Source organism: Zonotrichia albicollis, chromosome 15 (genome assembly GCF_047830755.1).
Source record: "Zonotrichia albicollis isolate bZonAlb1 chromosome 15, bZonAlb1.hap1, whole genome shotgun sequence".
Taxonomy (NCBI): Eukaryota; Metazoa; Chordata; class Aves; order Passeriformes; family Passerellidae; genus Zonotrichia; species Zonotrichia albicollis.
The window spans coordinates 14,075,062-14,095,462 of NC_133833.1; the positions used below are offsets into that span (position 1 = coordinate 14,075,062).

A 20,401-nucleotide genomic window follows, 5' to 3' on the forward strand; every position below is an offset into this window, starting at 1 on the left:
GATTATGATTTTTCTTGGGAAGTAAGAAAGAAATAGGTTGTTACAGATAAAATTAACAAATAAACAAGTCTCCCATTTAGAAATTCAAATCACTCCAGACAGAAAAAGAACAAATTTATCTTGTCAATAACTCCACATGATCTCCTGCCACTTTAGCAACTTCTAGATTTTTATCCTTTTCCAACTGCAGAGCAGGGATTTTTAGCTTTAATGCAGTCTGAAGTTCATACATGTCCCTACATACATGATCCTTCCATGGCAAGGCTGTGATGCAACTTTTGATAGAAATGCAAGATGAAGTCCCTCCTTAAACTATCACATGGATAAAGAGATTTCCTACTTGACTTGAAATGGAATTGAAAGCCTGGAAAGGCTAATTGTATGTCAAAGCTTTACTGAGGAAACTGACTATTTAAGTGGAGTTCTCAAATCAGAAACAGTAATGCTGGGCAGAAAAATGGATGTGAAAACTCATCAGTAATAATCAGAGTTCCTGCACACACAATAGTGATTTACCCACTCAGACAGAAATACAGCAATCAAACTTCAGCAGAGATTTTGTACTAACATTAAATTCAGAAGTGTTTACTCAAGGACATGGACATATTTTAAAAATCAAGGGGAAACAGAAGTCTTGAGAAATGAAATATGTATATCCTACTACGAGTGCCTCTTCAAAATTACAAAGAAGCCATAGAATATTAACTATTTAAATGGATTCTAGTGACCTGTTAGAAAAACATGCTGGAAAACATCTGGATGTTTTTGAAATTAGATTGAAAATATATTCTGGAATTCAGGTTAAGTTTATACAAGAATAGTTTTATGTCATTCTGGCATTATGCAGTCATGCAGTTATTTTAATATTAATCCATGGAAAAGCAGTTCTGCTTGCAAATATTTCCCTTGACTGTGTAAGGACTAAAAGATATGACTGAATTTTCTGTGTGAAGAACTGCAAGGGCACTTCAAATTAAGATACTACAGTATGACCAGTTTGACCAACAACAAAATAAAAATTGCAACTTTTTCTACCGAATAGATGTTCTTCCTCTATTGAAAATCATTAGATAGGGTATTACTTTTAGAGTTGACCACGTTTTTGTAGAATATCAATGAGACTGACTCACAAAGGGTAAGACCAAAAGGAACAATGCTCTTTAGTGCTGCAAATATACCAATATAAAAATGGAAATGGAACATTGCATGAATTTCTGTCTCCCATTGATAGATGTGAAAGTAAGGCATTACAGTGCCCCATTAGCTCCCAAAGTGTGGGCTGAACAGGGAAAACAGTCACACCATCTAACTTCAGTGGTGTTTGTCATCCAATAAATCCACCTACAGCAGAGAGCTGCCATGAAATGAACAAAGCTGAATTCTGCATTTGAATGGCAAAAATCACCATGGCCTCAACCCAGGGTCTAAAGAAGTCAAAACCACACCTTTTCTGCCTGTAGATCAAACACAGAATGCAAATGTGTCAAAGAACAAACTCTTCCACCAAGACACAGCTAGGAACCAACAGGATTATAAATCAGTGCCTAAGCCACGCATTCTAATCAGCAGCAGCTTTAATTGCTCTTGCTAGAAAGTGCAACAATCTTTTCCCACAGATGAAAAAAGAAAATGGGCTATTCTCTAACAAAATATGACAAGGAGAATTCCATGAAAGCAAGGTAGGGGCTTCACAGACTGATTCAGAGAACAGAGGAGCAGCAGGCACTGCCTGCAGCACAGTGACAACAGCTTTCAGCAACTGTCACTTGCTTTGACCAGAGACTTGAAAACAGTCAATAAAAATAATCTGCTTGTGTTTCTCTCTTTGTCCATCAACTATGAGGAGATTCTTGGGACTGCACAATGTAAAAGGAAAGAAAATTCTGTGTTCCTTATGCTGCACAGAGCTAATGCCAAAATGATAACTGATTTGTTGGTGAAAAGTTGCCACAGCAAAGGGAAAGTGTCAGCAACAAAACAGCAGAGATTCAACACATCCTTCTCTGCCCAAACATGATGAAGAATGTTTTCCAATCCTGAAATGCAATAGGATTGTGAGTTTATTTTGACTGGACAATTAGGCTGTATTTTCAAGACAGACATTTTCCATTAACAGCAACACCAGGGTCCCCTCTCACAGTTGGAAACAAAAGGCAGACTTTCTTTCCATATTTATCAGTCTGTGCTTTATTAAAATGGACACACTAAAAAAGCATGTAAAAGTATTTAAGAAGCATGGGAAATATTTCAAAGAATAACTGAAGAGTGTAAGAGAATTAAAATAAAGCTTAGGTTGGGATTTTCAAATTCACATTCAGTAAGATTTGATAATTTTATCTTCTTCAGATGCTCTGAAAATCTAAGAATCAGCCAGTAGACTTCTGATGTTTAATTAATTTAACTGAAATCCAAGAAAGCTGTTCTTGCAAAATCAGACTCTTCTGACACTAAAGCAGCTTCAGGGAGCTGAGTGTGTGATAAGCTACACTCTGTGAATCTGCAGAAATTGTTTTACATGACCTTCTCCTGCTCGTTGCACTGGGCTGTGACACAGCAAAACAAAGTCATCCTGCCTGAGGCTGCAACCTGCAAGTTGCCGAAACTATTCAATTAAAAAAAAAAAAAATCACACCTTGTATCCTCCAAACCTGTGATTTCAGTAGGATGGAGTTTTCTTTCCCTAGACGATATTTTCCATATCAACTGAAATATTGTCCTTTTTAAAAGGAAAGCACAGAAGAACATCACCATGCCATGTTCATCCCACAGAAAGATCACTTACATTGTGGACAGAGAGACCAGGGTGCTGAAGGCCCCAGGGGTGATGGTGCTGATGTGGTTGTCATACAGAGACAGGAGCCTCACTGAGCTCAGGCCAGCAAAGGTGTCGTTGTTGATGCAGCTGATGGAGTTGCTCCTCAGCATCCTACAAGGGTTAAAACAGGGAATTAGGAACCACTGGCTAATAATTCAGGGTGGGAAGTGCTTTACCAAAGAGATGCTTTGGAAATCATTCTGGTTTTACTGATTGCTGAAGTGGAACACAGCTAGAGGAGGGTTAGGTTCATATAAACATGGTCTTGTGAATTTAAAATGCATCTCTTCCACTCAGCATTAGAGGCTATGGGAGCTGCACATCTGAAAGCAATATGCAATTAAAATTATTACTAGTGACAAACCTGAAATAAAAACTAAAGGCTCAATTTAATAAATATCTGAGAGTGGGCTGAGATGTGTTTCAGAGATCATTTGAGAAAGACTGCCAGAAGTGGGTGACAATAACAATACTGGCTGCATTACTTCTGCTAATGTCCTGGATGTTTTTTGTATTCCACAATGCAAAAGCACAGAAGAAAACAGAATCCTCATCAAAAGTCAAGGAATATTGTAGGAAAGATTTTCAGATCTGGCACAAGCTCTGGAATGTCATTATCATCATTAATTCTGAAGACAAAACCCAGTAATTATTCTATAAAATGGTCTTTGCTTGGTGCTTGTAGCAGATGAATCAGTGCTGTGTTTTGGAAGATCCATCTCTCTGAGTTGTTATGGTAACAATGAACTCGACAATAAAGCCCAATTAATCTGAAAGACTGGAGTATCTTGTTTCACTCCATTGCAGAAAAGGCTCATGTGTATTTGTTACACTGCATGCCAATCAATATCTGGGTTTGTAAACATCACTGCACTGCTGTGATATTCCTACTTGGGTGAAAAATCATTCAGTAATTAAAGCACACTACCAAAGCCCCACAACGTGCATGCAGCTCCTGCTGCTGCTGCAGTGAACTGATCCCCAAACTGAGGAGGGTTAACCCCTGAGGATCCAACTCCTGGGTATCCAGTGAACAATGGAAATTCAGACTCCCTCCGAAGTTTAAATTTAAATCTCACATTGGTATCTGCTAGCTGGGCACTGAAATGCTACATCAATGCTGCCTGAAAATCACCAGAGAGAGTTTAGATGTGGCTGGGAAAACACTGAGTGTCATCACAGACATTGCCTCTTTGAACACTGTGCTGCTTTTGCATCACTGCTCTCTGTGCAGTTACCAGCACCACGGTCTCTGTGATTTTGGGATTGCAGCTGGGGTGAAACTGTGTCAGGAGAGACCCACAGGGCACAGAGAAACACCTTTGCCAGGTCAAGAGCATCAGCTCTAAAATGAACAAGCAGTAAATGGGAGAATAAGGCCCTCAGCAGCAGCAGGAAACATTTCTCCTGCCCTGCATGGAAGGTATCAGGCAGCAGAACTGCAGGACGGGATAATTTCAATGCAAATATGTCCTGCACAGTGATTTCTTGCATTGCAGGAACATACAGCCTTTTAAAAGCTGGACCATGACCCTGAAAAATGCAACCCCTTTGCAAAAGATTGCTATTTTAATGCTGAAAGAAAGTCAATTAATGGATAGCAATATGTGTCCCTCAAGCCAAAGCCTTTGGTTTCATATCATGGTTCACCATGCACTGTGTGCCCTTCCTGAAAGAACACTTAGACTCACAAATCCTCATATCATGCTGTGTATATTTAGACTGCTTTATCAGCTGGGGGAAATGTAGGTCAGGTCAGCAGGATGGCTTGAATGTTAAGCATCTTTTTATTAAAAAATGCTGAATTTTGTTTAGGAGCACTGCCACAGGCTGCTTTACAGTATAAAAATTAATTTAATATCTATGGGCAGTATTTTCAAATCCCTTACTAAAGTGCATACATTAAATTGAAGAACAGATGGCTGTAACCACAAAAAATATTAATGGAACTGCAAAAGTTCCATATTTGTCATCACAGAACAAAGTCCTTGAAATGAAACTTGAATTTCTTTTTACAGTTGAGTAAGGACTGTACTAATTGTGTCATGATACCTTCCAACATAAGTAGTATTTTTTTTTTTTGCTAATGAAATTGCAGATTTTATTTGTATTTTGATTCCTAGAGTCTATTTCTTGACTAGCTCCACCTAGTCAAGTGCTTTCTTCCTATAGCACAGCTCCAATTTGGGTGGAGGAACAGTGGGAGGGTGGACAAAGTGATAGCAAACCTGTTCCTGAATGTCTTGCTTCCACAAGAAATAATAAAATAATAAAAGCATTAAACGACTGGAAGTGCACAAATCTGACACATGACAGGTTCCCCATCATGTCAGCCTTGTGAAAATCTGTCCATTATATAGAAATAGCCCATAAATCTCAAACCTGCCCAGGAGCAGAGATAGATTGAAACCCTCAAGGCCGAGCAGCAGCACTGGCTGTGCAATCACAGATATTTTAGCAGCACTGCTGAGGCTGAGCAGTGCCCAGGGAGGAACAGAGGCAGGGCTCTCACTTACAGGGTCTTGAGCCCCGTGAGGCCCCTGAACATCCTGCCATGCACGGACTCCAGCTGGTTCTCCGTCAGGATCAGCTCCTGCACGCCCGCGGCGCCGTCGAACGCGCCCTCCCGGATCTCCTTGATCTTGTTGTTGCTCAGGTTTCTGGAAGGAAACACCCAGTGACAACAAGAAAATCAGTAGTGCTTCATTCCAAACATCACACGGGAGGGAGGGAGATAGGGAGAATTTGTTCCTTTGAGTGGTTATCTAGAGAGATCCATCCATCCATCCAGCCAGCCAGCCAGCCAGCAAGGAGAGCATCCAGAAATTCCAAGTATTCCTATGTTCTCACAAATAGCTCCCTTGCACTCATCAAAACCACAGTTATTTCAGCTAAATCAAGATAATATCAGATTTTAATACTTCATGTAGTTGTTTCTTATCCATATGTCTGCAAACAGTATTTGGGAGTTTCCAGCATCTGATTCATGTCCATGAAGTTATGGACAATGCTTGGGTGTGGGTGCTCATCTGGCAAGAGCCAGTTAATGTTGACATTGAAATGGTGTCAAAAATTGAAATATGGGCCACTTTTATTCACTGTACCATGAACGCATACCAACTTTAGTGTGTGCACTTAAACAAAAAACCACCACTCAAAATGAAACAAGTATCACTTAATTGTCAATTCACAGCCACTGCAATACACAGCATTATTTTCGAAATGTTTACTCTGCCTATACAGTCACAAGATGTTTGCTTATAGATCCATATAACAAAACTTTGATCTACAAAGTCAAATGAAGTTCTCCTGAAATGCAAAATTAATCTTCTGAATATTTCATATTTGTGAAAACCCCCATGAAAAGACAATTTCTGAATGATAAAAGTGCCATCAGAGATGCATAAAAATAAATGGCATTTAATTATTTAAAACATTTATATAGAAGGCCTTAAGCACATGAAAACTTTGAGCCTGAGTCCTTCAAACATCTCCCATGATGTCCTGTATAGATTATGATGAATAATTCTATTTGCTGAGGTCTATGACAGGAAACACTGGTCTTTGTTTTACTATCTACAACAAAAAGGAGAAAGTACAAGATATATTTTTGCTCCCAAGAAGATGCTAAATTCCAACACCATTACTCATGCAGAATAGCACATTATTCCAGAAATGATCCCAGCACAGACACAGCATGAGTAATAGTTCCAAAATCCAATTCCAGGTGATATAAAACAAATGACAAGGTATCAGATTAACACCTGGGTTACTCTGCTCAGAAGAGCTGGCAATCTTACTGGGATAAAAGTTGACAGAAGACATGGAAAGAGGACAGCTTGGCCTCAGATAGAAATAATGTGGGTCTTGCTCTTTTCAGAAGTCATCACTTAATAAAATAAAATAAAAAAAGAGCCTTGGAAATATGTTTCATGTGGGAAACTGGAGTACACTGGTTTATGTCTGCTGAACAACTGTCAGAGAGTGGGCCCTACAGCATGTGGCCCATCACCTCTTGTGCTTTCTTGTGATCAGAAAGAATAGGAGCACGCCAGCAATCAGCCAAAAATAACATAAAAACATCTAGAAATACTTACAGGCAGATTTCTCTTTCCAGAAGTTTAGTGCTTTGTGCTAAGGCTCACATGAAGAGTTTATGTTCAGTGTCAAAGCAAGTCAAGGGAGGATATTCTGACATATGCATTTAATTTTGGGGCTCAGCTATTTCTGCAGTGGAAATGTTTATAGCTCAGCATCTCTCCTGAATGCTGGCATAAATAAATGCTCCCAAAGATGCCCCTCCTGGTAAAGATCATGCCACGATGCATATTTGCACAGAATAAGTAAGTAAATGTTTGTGGTGGGAAAGGAGGGTGAGTTGCTAGAACAGACAAAGACTTTGCAGATTGCAAACTGACCTACAGTTGTAGTTGTAAAGTTTTATTAGTTACTTTTTGCCATATAAAAGATATTTAGGTACATGTATTAAAACAGGGGGGCAATTTTAATGGTCTATTAGATACTGAAGGCAGAAAAGAGCAAATATTGGAGACAAAAGCTGGTCACCATCTGCAAAGGAATTGGCACCTTTATACAGTGCTAACATCTGAATTTTAATTGCTGCCAAAGGACTTCAGCAGATAGGCAACTCTGCTCATTTGAGTTAATAATGCCTGATCTTTTCAGCAAGACAGAATTACCCATAAATATGCCAGCAGCCTCAGAAGAAGCCAATTATAAATACCTTTCCCATGCAAAAGATTTGCAAATCCAACATTATGCTGAAATCAAAGTTGCAAGGCAGAGAAAGGAGAAGCTCTGCAGTAATAAATAGGTAAAGATGTTACAGTCCTGCAATCCTGCCTGGAGTATTGACAAAGCAGATGTTCTGCCAACCTGGATTTTGTTATTTGTCTTCCTGAGTTGGAGTTTCCCATATCAGAATACAACAAAAAAAAGTGGTAGATGACAACATTCAGTCACCAAAAGGAAAAAAAAAAAGTTTCCTCCTAGAGTCTGAACAGCGAGAATAATAAACATGAAGAATTACATACTTTTCAGTCTAAGAGTTACCAGGAAAAATAATCAGCTGGTATAAAGTTTAAAAAATGAAAGCACTGTAACCTTTTGCCTGGTCTGCAACTCTGAGACCTCTAACTCCATCCTTCCTAACTCTAAAAGATTCTTTTATATGTGATCATCACACTTGACAAGGAATTTTTTTACCAGAAAAAAACCTACTGACATTTTATAGCAAACTCCCACTACAGAAAAGCCCATCCTCTTGCAACACTGAACTTGTACCAAGAATTCTCCTTGTAATACTGAAGACAATGGAAAGAAACTGAGTTTTGAGACTCCTCTGCCCTCTGGCAGGACCCAAATGGGAGCCAGCCTGACTCCTGAAGGCTTTTTCCATAAGGACTTCCTGATTTACCCTGGTGATAACATTCAGTCCTATTTCCAGATTTCATTTTGGGCAAGAGGTCAAAATAAATTTTCAGCAAGCCTGGGTCTGCTTTATGGGGGGCTGTGAATAGGAAATGAAGAGATCAAGAAGCTATCAAGGTGACATTGTTCACACAGCTCACTTTTCAGTCACATTTTATTCACTTCGTGGCTGAAGTTTATAATAATATTATTTCTGTTGATCTCATAACTGCAAGAGCAAGCTGGATTCTATTCAGAATTAACAGAAGCATTCACCCTGCTGTACCTGCTGGGGCAATGTCAGCATTGCAGCTCCCCAGGGCTGAGTTACTGATTCACCTTTTAATCTGGAAACTCTCTGAGAGAGATATGCAGCCACAAGGGATCTGCTTGGTCTCACCTCCAACTCTGCAGTTTTATCACAAAACCAGCCTGTTCTGAGTGGGGTTTCCCTAGAATATCTGTCTGCTGGAGATGTGCTTGGAATCCCTAAGCACGTGTGAGGAGAAAAGCCCAGAGCTGCTGCATTCCTCTGGAGGATGCTGAGGGGTTTTACAATAGTCTGGCTGGGTTTGGTGGTGTGAGCTGTCCTCAGGAGCTGCATGGCACTGACAGCCTTAAATACTGCACACACACAGTGAATGGCACCCAGTGCCACCCCTGCACTCAGCCAGCACAGCAGACTGCTGGCCTTGCTGTAAAAACCACTCTGAGCCCAAATGGCACAAAGCACAACACTCTCCTCAACCCCATTTCCAGAAAATAAAATCTGTTTCTGTGTAACAAATGACTGCAGCCTCATTTGCCATGGCAAAATTCATGCTTAGGGGAAGGAACAACAGGTAACAGCTGTTTCCAAGGGCACAAACTACTTCTGCCTCCCTCAGAAACCTGATAGCCTGGTTTTGAAGCTGACTCCTAGTCCACAGACTTTATCATGATTCAATTTTATTTCTCATGTAAAATGTTCAGATCCTGGTCTGACACTCCATACAGTTCAATCTAGCAGGAATACTTACAGCCAAATTAAGCCTCCAAAGGCAATTACATGCTGGAGGTGGGTTGGCAGTACCAGCTATTGGCAAGCCAGCCTGACATTTCCTACAATAAAAACCATATTATATGTTCACTTTGTAACTTTGGCAAGGCTTAACTGAATGAACTGTTAGATGACCCTTTCAGGTTTTGAGGTAAACATTTTTCATTACTCTTGTTCTCAAGAGAAGAGGTCAGTCCCCTTTCTCCCCAGCAGTGCACGAAGTATGGCAGTTCACCTCTTTATTTTGAATGTGAGCTCATTGCTGATTTTTTTCCCTGCAGAAACAGCAGCTAGGAGCTCCGTGGGAATGGCCACTGATTTCCTGCAGGCACAGGGCAGCGGGCAAGCTCTAGAGACGGCACCTGGGGGCTCCAGCCCCTGCCTGTGGGTCAGCATCCCATTTCAGCAAGTCTTTCAGAGTCTCTCTGTGCTCCCTGAGCCAGATACCCAGGGGGTTTTTGACACTGAACCTGTCATGGCCAGGAGATCCCTCCAGGCTCCCACTGCCATGGGAATCCCCAGGCACTGGGGATTTTTTGTTAAGTGCTCTGTTCCCTGTGTAAGTAGATAGCAAATAGGAATGAAAAATGCATGCCATATAAGAGTTTACACAAACTGGAAAGCATCTGTCCTCATCAAACCTTCAGGATTTATGTTTTGAAAATTGGAATAATTTGTTTTTATTGAAATCTTACAGTAGGGAAGTACAGTGCACTGGGCAGGCACTGGGATTTTCTCTAATTAACAGCTGAGGCATTGCCAGGGAGTGATGGGTTCCCAGTGCTTGATTCATGCTGAATTTGGTGGCTGCTGCAAGAAATGAACTGCTGGCTACCACAGAAGTCAAAACTTCACCTCTTGAATGGGGATATCTCCCCTTTCTCTACCTGACATGAGACCTGGATGTGCTGAGTGGGAAGATCTCCCTGGAAACTCTGGAAAGATAGTTCCCTGTTGTTTCTGCATTGCAAAACATAATTCCCTGTGAAAGGAAGCTGCTTCCAGCTCCCACGGCTGGAGGGCAGCAGCTCCTGGAGCCCTTTTAGGACACCCCCAAAAATCCAAGTGCTGGAGCTGCTCCCACTCCTAAAGAGCTCAGAGATGCACCCTTGTCCCTCCAGGCAGATCCAAAGTGCTCTTTGCCAACCACTGCAAAATATCAGCAGCACAATCCCTGGAGCCTGAAGTTGGTGGGATGGGGAGGGGACTTTCAGAGCTTTCAGCTTTTGCACAGGCAAGATCAGGTAAAGCCACACAGTAAAAACACAATGAAAACAAACCAGAGGTCACTGGAGAACCCAGTAAATTGCTTCTGGACTGGATCAGACCTGTCTAGAAGAATCTACACCAATCTTTTCATTCTACTGTAAAAAGCATTAAGCATAAAGAAAATTAGAATTTACATTGTGAAAACCACACTGTGTATATGGGATTTTGCAGCTAATTATTGAAGTTGATTAGTTTTTTAAAGGCACATTCTGATATGTTAACCTTTTAAAAATCAGCAGGATGATCTTAGCTATTTAATTCCTAAGTAAAATGTGGCATCACATTGCATTATGTATCTCTGACCTTTACATTTTTATGTCAAGAATTCAATTTTGTTTTGCATTAAAATGTATTAAACCCTAGGCTGACACATCATACAATAAGGCTCAGCTTAGGAGGAATATTTGCAGACAAATTACACCACAACAGCTAATTACATGTTAGAGGTGGGGTTGGTGCTGCCACATGTTGCAAAGGTGGTCTGACACTTCCCTTTTTTCCCCCATTATTTTGACTCTCTGGAAATCTGCTGGAGCTTTACCAGTCACAGTGAGACCATGGCTCTCTGAAATGAAGTTTATTTTCAAGTTCCTTGGCATGGATCTGTCACTACTCCTAAAATCAAGTGAAAGACAACCAGAGGACAAGCATTCAAATACCCTTCAGGTATCCACATTACAGATATTCAGATTCATTTCAGAAAAAAATAGTATTTCAGAGAAAAAAATAAAGAAAAAAAAAAGATATTATTTAGGTTAGTGTCCTGCCACTGCAAAGCTCTGAGCTGTTTTCTTAAGCCTAGGAAGCAATTCAATTTCCAGACAGATTCCTCCACCTGCTGTTTGCCTTTAACACTCAAGCAGACAAGGAATATATGATGAGACAGAGTCAGTACTGTCAATCAAATAATAATTAGGTTTCTTGTCCCTTATACACACTAAAAAACGGGGATTGGATCAATGTTGTTCCTGTCTGATTCAGCAGCAATCCCACCTGAGGCACTGCCCACATTTCCCTCCTTGCTGGGTGGAGAGGGGCCTTTCATTAGCAGAGGGATTTGGCCTGGTAAAGGCCAAATAATAACTTGGGTGTTTGTTTGCTTGTTTCTTCCTGGTAACCCCTTTTTTCACAAAATGGAAGAAACATAAAAAAAAGTCTAATCTGGCTTTTTAGGGATCAGGCTATTGAGTAAAGTTGTGGTTGAAATGTTGCTGTCCTCAAAGGAAAACCACTGTTTTCAGAAAATTCCTTTAATCAAAATGGAGAAACTTCTTTAGAGCATCAGGCAGAACAAAAGAAATGAGCTCAGCTACAAAGATTTCCTAAGGAGCCTCTGCTTGGAGGCTGCCACTGAAACGCAGCAAGAGACCCTTTGTAGGGTGCAGCTTCCTTTTGCCATGAGTTTGACCTGCTCCTGCACACCTCTGATCTCAGCAGCTACCAAGGACAGACAAAAGAATCTTTGGTTTCACAGGAAATAAACTCCTAAAAATACCTTCACATTTCATGCTGGATTTATTCCCAAAATACAGCCCCTGTCGAGGCATCCCTCCCTCTGAGTGATCGATGAGGACAGGAGGGACAGCACTGTACTTGCCTACTGTAAGATTTAAATAAAAACAAATTATTCCAATTTTCTAAACATAAATCCTGAAGGTTTGATGAGGACAGATGCTTTCCAGTTTGTGTATACACTTAAATAGCATGCATTTTTCATTCCTGTTTACTATCTACTTACACAGGGAACAGAGCACTTAACAATGTCAACATCATTTTCTGAGCGCACTGTAGCTACAAATTATTGATCATTCATAAAACATGAGGCAAATGTTTGTGATTAGTTCCCCAAGCCTGATGGGCTGTGCTTACACAAATACAGCCCCACCCCATGCTGCAGTGCTGCATCTAAAACTCTTGCAGAATTAAACAGAATCCCACTGCAGGTGCCTCCAAAGCCCCTGAGATCTCACAGGGACTCAAATGGCCAGGAAGCTCCAGCTGGCACAAACCACGTGAAACAAATGCACAACAAATTGCCTGGGTTGGTTGGGTTCCCTAAATTAGCCTGATCCAGACAATAAAACCTTACTAAAAGCAAACAGTTAAATGAGACATTAGCAATGGGTCCATAGGGTTAAAACTTTAAATAACTTCAGAAGGATCCATTTTGAAGACTATCAGCAGGTATCTGACATATTATCCTCTTCCCAAAACACTGCTCTTATTAAATATATACAATGCACTCTGCCAGAACTGTCAGCAGAATTATACAGCTACATTTGAATGACTGATCTATATGTTTGCTAATTTATTCTCCTCTCCAAACCAATAATGATCACCAGAAGCTGCCATTGTCCATATCTCGTAATATTATTTTCCTTTGACTATCTGAAACAACCCCACCACAGCTGGAGGCACACAATACATTTGAGAGAGAAAACCAAAATGCTAAATGTCATAATCAGCTCCAACAATGAGCATACAGTGGAATAAACTCTGGGACAGAATTCCTGTCAGTCTCTGAGTGAAAGACTAAGACATGTAGCCTTAAAAACGCACTGAAATGTCAGCCTAGGGATCTTCATCTGTCACTTGGTTTAACTGTGCCTGTCCATCCAACAGGGAACTCCTTCAGTTTTGTTAAACTCACATTAAAAAAGTGATTTCTACTACTGCAGTACATTAATAAAAAACCTCATCCCTCCCTCCTTCCTTCCAATGCAAGGCTGCATGTACGGTAACAAGAAACTCAGACTTACATTTTCCTGAGGTTGGGCAATTTCTTGAAGAGTCCAACAGCTTCCAAAACAGAAATATCATTGTCATTGAGACGCCTGAGAGGAACAAACAGAGGGATATTTAGTGCTTCCCAGATGTCTGTGGATACATCCCTGTGACATTCAGGGCTGCCACACAGAGATCCATGACCTTTGTGAAGCAAGGCTCTCCCTGCCACCTCCCCCAGACTCCTACAGGTAACAGAGTTTAGCTTTGAAGGAAAAGGGACACAGAGGAGTATCTACAGTGAAAGCTTAGGGTGCCCTAAAGAGAGTAATGCCAAAGGACAGTGTCAGAGCCCCTTCATCTCCCAGTGCATGGGATAAGGAATTACTGAGCTAATCCACTGCACACAAACCCCCTGTGCGTGACTGAACCTCTGTGGTGCGCTCTGCTACACCAGGCACGCAACTGGAGATGGGGCCATGTAACCAGCAGGGCTCTGATTTCAGCTCCTTTCCTATAAAAGTCTGCTGATCTTCAAAATGAATGTGAAGGCCACTGTCTTGGCAGGCTTGGGATGTAAAATTCGTTCTCTGATTGCACACAGCTCCGTTTTGCTATGCAGAGTCTCTGCTGTGCTTCTGGATGTCTCTCATATTTTTTCTTAACTTCAGATCAATAATTTTATGAGGTTTTAAATAGAATAAGCACAATAAATACAACACTAACTCAAAAAAAAGAAAATTCTGTTTGAATGGGCTACCAATGCAAGAAAAGAACCAGAATCTTCAGTTGCTAAGCAATAAAAATGTTTTCTCATACTCAAATGTCTTGAAGTTACATTAATTTAATAAGACCTGCTCCACCCGAGTAGCAGGCAATGCAATGAGCTCCCAATCACAGATTCACTCAGATTGTTAAAACCATTTCTTAAATGGTGCAAAGGCAGAGGACTCCAGGGTAGACTGGACAAGCAGGACAAAGCTTGGGCTTGGCCAGCATTGGAGGAGGACACAGGGCTGGTGCTAAGAAAGTGAAATAAAAATAGCTTTCCCATTTTCACACCAGGATAAAACTAGAAGGTGCCTTTAACAATCTGAGTTGCTTTTACAGCCTTTAAAAATTAGAAAAGCCAACAAGTGCAGCTGCAGAGCCTGTCAGGGGCAGACTCACAGGTCGGTGGTGTACTCAGGGAGGTGCGTGGGCAGCCGGGTGAGTTTCTGGTTGGAGCAGTCCACCACTGTCCCCTCACAGCGACACTTCTCGGGACACACAAGGTCCATGAAGCACTTCCCAGTGAATTTACTTCTGTAATCCTCTGAGCCTGCAATAAAAGGGAAATATATTCCAGCAAACAGTTGTTGAGAACTGCAGTGACCATGGAATCCACCCTCAGCATTGCCTCCTGTCATCCCCCAGTTCCTGCAAACACTTCTAATACTTGCCAAGGACTTGTGCTCAGCAATTTTTAAAATTACTCCCAAGGCTTGTCCCTGGTTTTTCACTCTCCCCTTAACAGAATAATTCCTTGTCTAACAAGCCTACCTGTTAAGGTATTTTCCAGCAAAGGCACTTTTTTCCCATCTGGAATTTAGTCCAGCAACAAGGAAAAGGCATCTCATGAAAGAATTCAAATGACAAAAGACTTTTGAAGATATAATTTGAAAGTCCCAAATGTACAGACCTCAGCTATTAGAGCTGTTTCTCAGAACAATCTTTTATTAGACAACCTTGTCAACTTTCCAACAATTAGATATCTTTATTAACTATGTTAAACAAACAGCAAAGGAAAGTAATAGCAGTTTAAATCATTTTCATTTTAATTAAGGAATGGGTAGAGCATACTTAGTGAGAAGCACTCCCTGATGTACCATTACACAGTGATTGCCAGACCTCTTTGACTGGGTTTTTGACCCATTCTAATGAAATGCTTTTCCAATTAGGCTCAGTGAACTAATCTGTCCTTTTCAGGTTTGGTTTTTCTCGTTTAATAGCAGCAGGTTGGAAACTCGATCTCAGTGCTTCAAGGAACCAGGAGGATTAATAAATGTGTGTGTGAGCAAAGTGCTGCCAAACCCCCACCATGCAATTCCTGCCCACTCACTTCGTATTTCATAATGGAAGCACCAGAACCATTGCAGAGCCCTGTGCAAGGCCCGGGGATTGTAATCACCAAGAAGCATTTTTCAAGGTTTCCAAATTTTTAAAAGTCAATTACAAGGCTTTCTTAGAGAGAGGAGCTGAACAAATGTTTTAAGAACCCAAAAACATCAACAACAACTTAAACCTGAGCTGAAATTTGCTTATGGAGACTTGATGACATTCATCACCTGCTTCCCCTTCCTGACTGACAAATATACCACTGCCCAGTTTATGACCATGCACTATTTTCTGAGAGAAAAAAGACATTTCCTAAATCCACTATTATTTTAATTTATGTTATGCATTATCTCCACAGGGTGATGCAGTGAAAAAAAGCAATTCTACAGGCAATCTAACACTCTGATCCCACAGCAACACTTTGGTTTAGTTTTGTAATTCCAAGTTGGATTATGAGAACACTGACATACAGATTTGTACCTTGCTACTTCACTGGTGCTAAATTCTTTGTTGGTTTTTGTGCTTATTATAAATTATACATCCAAAGTGCAACTTCCCTGACAGCACAGTACTTAAAGTATTAGGACAAGTGGGCATTTTAAAGCATTATAAAAATACAGTCTAAGAGTTTTCCCCACACCATTATCATTTAAACACGTATCCTTTTAAAAAAATCTAACATTTTATTTCCAGTCCCAGACATTCCAAGCTGGGTAGTCAGAATGTTCGGTTGTTTATGATTCCTTGGAAACAATACCAAAGACAAACGGTTATCAGAAGCAGAGTTTATTAAAATTCCTACAATTACAGTACACATGGAATAACCCACCAACAATCAGTGATCAGAAAGTGTCTTGGAAATCTCCAACTTTAACCTTGAAGAAGTACTACTAAGTTCCCTAGTGAAAGTGTTCGTTGAAAAAAATAATCACAAACAACATAAAGTTTCATAGGGTAGACATTTATTAAGTAAATTTTTTAGTCTACTGATGGATACAAGATTCACCTTCCCATGGGGAAAAAGGGATGGGAGAGTAGAATTCTATATGAAGGAGAAAAAGCAGTGTATAACATTGGAGGGTGAAAAATAAAAATTGGGTTTTCTTTTAAGCTTTCTGGCTGAATAAATGAAGAATTTTAGCACACTTTGACTTGGCTCCCACCCTCCTGCTGGTGAAGCACAGAACCTTCCACACTGAGCAGCTCTCAGAGGTTGATGCTGCCTGGGCATCTGTGCCACCATTGAAACAGGGCAAAGGAAGGGAGCAAACATCACCTTCACATTTTTTGTTCCTTCTCTCTCTATTTTGTTTTTTCATTTTTCTTTTTGAGTTTAAACAAGAGTTACTCAGGTAATCACTGAGTCAAAAGTAATCAACAGCCTGTATGTGCTCAGCAAGTACTCAGCCATCTCTTAGCCTGAGAGACAGCAGGAATCACCTGCCAAAAACAAGATAAAATTTACTGTTTGACCTGAGCCTTGAGATCACTTGGACAGGTGGCTGCTCTATTAAGATATTCCCATCTGGGATAGCAATGTGAAATGCAGCCATCTGCTTGCAGAGCTGTTTAAGCACACATATCCATTCCTGCTGACTGCCAGGCTCTGAGAGAACACAACAGGGCTCAGGAAGCACAGCTCACCCCACAGGCATGGAATACTCCTTGTGCACTGTAAAATCATCCATGGAAGCACAGAGAAGAGATGCAGGACAGAACACGACCCAGGAGTCTCTAGCAATTCCCCAAATGAGGAAGAATTAAAGCTTGCTGTAAAACAAGTAGCCAAGGCAACAGCAAGGCCTGTGTGTAACTGAGGGCAGTTGTAGTATTTTGATTTGTTAGTTACTCTGATGACATTTTTATTATTTCACAACCAATGTGACACTACTGTCAGGTGCTGTGATTTCTTCTTATCATAAAACAAACACACCATGGCATTCTACAGAACAGCAGCACTGAGATAAAGAAACATCACATTTCCAAGTGCTCAAACATTCTATGTGCCCTTCTGATACCCATATGGAGAATCAGGCAACAGAGAGAAATATATTTTTGTTCTACACTTCTTATAAAGCATTGTTTAGAAAACCTCATTTCAGTTTTTAAAACTTAGCCTTGCCCAAAGAACTTAGAAGGAGTTCCAGAGGATCTGTTCTGGTACAAATCGGGCTGCCTCAGAAGTGACCTGACACATTCCTCCTAGAAAATTATCCAACTGCCTCAAATTTGGCACCAAAAGTATGACCATTGAGATCAGTTGGTCTAAAACTTGAATGAAAGACACAGGAATCTCAAAAGTTCTTCATACAACCACAAGATCACAATTCTCATAGGGAATAAAAAAGAAGTGCATTTTTTTGGTAATAATTTCACATTGCTATTGTTAATTTTTATCAGTAACTACAGATAAAATCTAAGAATCCTGCATGTCCTTCTTTTGACAGTTCCACAATAGAGATGTGAGAAATTTGCAAGACAAGGAAATATTTCAATGTAAGAAAACTTCTGTATGAGACTCTCAAAGTCCTTTATGAAAAGGAGTCATTATCTCTGTGTAGGAGGGGAGTTAGGCAGAAGTATTTTGAAGATCTTGTGAAAGCTGTCAAAGCTAAAATGGCCCATTTGGATTTGCTGACTCAGCTTTGCCCTCTGGACAGTGGTGTTCCCAAACAGGCCATGTTAGCCATGTCATTTTCAAGAGGTGAAAACAATGTTTTGCAGACTCTTCTGAAGCTTTTTTTTTTTTTTGCATTATATTTGTTCACAATGCAATGCCAGCACATTAAGAGCAGGTCCAAAGTTACACTGCATGGCAGGTGTCTTGCTGCAGAAATGGCAAGTGTACCTCAAATAGAAGGATTCACTGGACAGCTCAGACAGATGCAGCTTACATTATGCACAGAGTATGGAGACAAAAGTGATTTTTAATCTCTGTAGGTATGACTGGAATCACCCTTGAACATTATCAACCAACAGAACGCCTGACTCCTCCATTGTGAGAGCAGTTAAACAGATTAATTACTTAGAAATACATAGAAATGCAGTAATTCTAATTACTCAGAAATGGTTATTCTGCATGCAAGCCCTGTGGAAAGCCTGTGCAAACACCTCTGTGGCTCCCTGGGAGCCTGGTTAGCAACATTTCTCGAGTTCCACTGTGCCCAGAGGGAGAAAGGGAAAGGGAATCTCTCACCTTTTGATGCTTCTGCCCCAGCAGAAGTATCCAGGCATGCCATGCTGCAGGGAGTATGCAGCCTTCCATGGTGCTTGACAGAACCATGTTCCATTTGTATTGTTCTACCACATGGTTAGATCAAGCACAAAGGAAAACCCCATGGACAGCCAGAGTCAGAGTTAGGCAGCGCCAAAGAGAGAGGAGCGGTCAGAGGAAGCAGCATGGAGAAGCACAAGCTGAAGGTTCACGGAGAGCTGCTCTCCACTCCACCCATGCAAAAAGGTGCTGGATACAAGAGGTCATCCTTTATGCTACTGCAGGAACACCCTGGAGCACAATTGGGGTTAGTGAACACGAACAGAGCCCGGGCGAGTTCAGAGACAGAGCTGGCACGACAGAAAATACCACCAGAACAGAGCTCACTGCTCCTTCAGAGAGCACCTGCAGCTCCCACCACACACTGAGTGCCCAATCCACACTGCTTTTTATTACTTACTCTCTCCTGGTGTCTCCTTTCAGTAAAAATGCCATTTAGGTTTGCTCCATTTATTTCAATGTAACCGTAGAAATACCGCAGCCCATGCTAATAGCAGCAGATTCTGAGCTGATGGCCGAGCTCTGGCCTCAAATGCTCCCTGAGTGCCCTTTGAGCCTGATTTCAGCTCCCAGAGGCCCCTCATGCTGGTGGCACTTACACTGACAATCTGCAATTGCCACTGCTTGTCTTTTCTTCTTATTTTGGTTTCCTCTGCGCTTTCCAGCAGAGCAGCACACACATACTACTGCAGACACAGACAGCATTTTGTTATTCTGTTTCTGAGCACATTTGTTGGGTTTTGTACATCACTCTCTGATGGAAGCTGAGCGTTCTCTATTTCTGACATCCTGAATTATTTCAAACAGCTTTGCTCCTGTAACTCATCCCTGCAACTCTGACATATAAAGCAGAACATTCAGTTGAGGCTTGACTGCTCCCACTGGAATAAAGCTCTCCCTGACTCCACTGTCTGCAGAGCCGTGCCAGTGGACAATGATTTTGAAAGTCACAACTCAAATCCTGCTCTTGCAGGATTCCCAGATGAGAGAGAGAGTGGCTGTCCTCTGCAACTGCTCACAGAGTTCTGCTGGACTCCAGGGAAGGTCAGTGCTGGTGCTTTTAAATACAAATCACTTTCCTTAGTAAGAGGTTTGCCCAAAGAACAAAGTCAGCACCAGGCAGATTATTCATTACCTACATGGAGAACAAGGCAAGTGCTTGAGCAGAGATGACAGATAATACAGCAGGGGTCTGTGCTTCCCCACTCTGCCATGACCCAGCTCTGCTGTGCAGAAAAGACAACTCTGAGTTACCTGGGAACTTCAGGAAATAAATCAGCACAGTGTTAACTTAGCCACCCCACACTGAGCATTTGGTTCAGCAATGAAAGTAAGGCAATTTGATTTTTCAGTCTAAGAAATAAACTGAAATAAACTGAAGCAGTTTTTTAGGGGAACTTAACACAAATCTTCAATCTCCACAAGCTGCCAAACTAGCCAGAGTCTGAATTGATAAAAACATCAGATTATTAATTTTCTTCTGTGACTCATGCAATGTGGCACAAAACCACATTAATTTTCTCGCCCGATTAATTCAGAGTATGCATAACCCTGGAATCCACACCTCATTTGCTTAGAAATTATATCTATAACTAGCATTCCTGCCAATAATTTTGTATGGCTCCAGTGAAGAAGGATGTAGAATGCTATATCCTTATTCCTGTACTGCTTTAATAAAGCAGAAATTCTGGCCTGGGCTCTTCAAACAAATTAATCCACAGTACTCTGTTAAACAATGACAAGTAACAGTTCA

General features: G+C 41.0%; 1 protein-coding gene across 4 annotated transcripts in view; it reads right to left on the reverse strand.

Moving 5' to 3' along the window:
• Positions 1-20,401, reverse strand: part of SLIT3 (slit guidance ligand 3) — a 482,838-nt gene that overhangs the window by 103,958 nt on the left and 358,479 nt on the right. For all 4 annotated transcript variants that reach the window (XM_074552528.1, XM_074552527.1, XM_074552531.1 and 1 more), the window contains exons 15-18: positions 14,448-14,598; positions 13,313-13,387; positions 5,332-5,475; positions 2,783-2,926 (exon numbers count right to left, since the gene is read on the reverse strand). In XM_074552528.1, the coding sequence (XP_074408629.1) occupies positions 2,783-2,926; positions 5,332-5,475; positions 13,313-13,387; positions 14,448-14,598 (514 nt within the window). The remainder of the gene's footprint in view (positions 1-2,782; positions 2,927-5,331; positions 5,476-13,312; positions 13,388-14,447; positions 14,599-20,401) is intronic.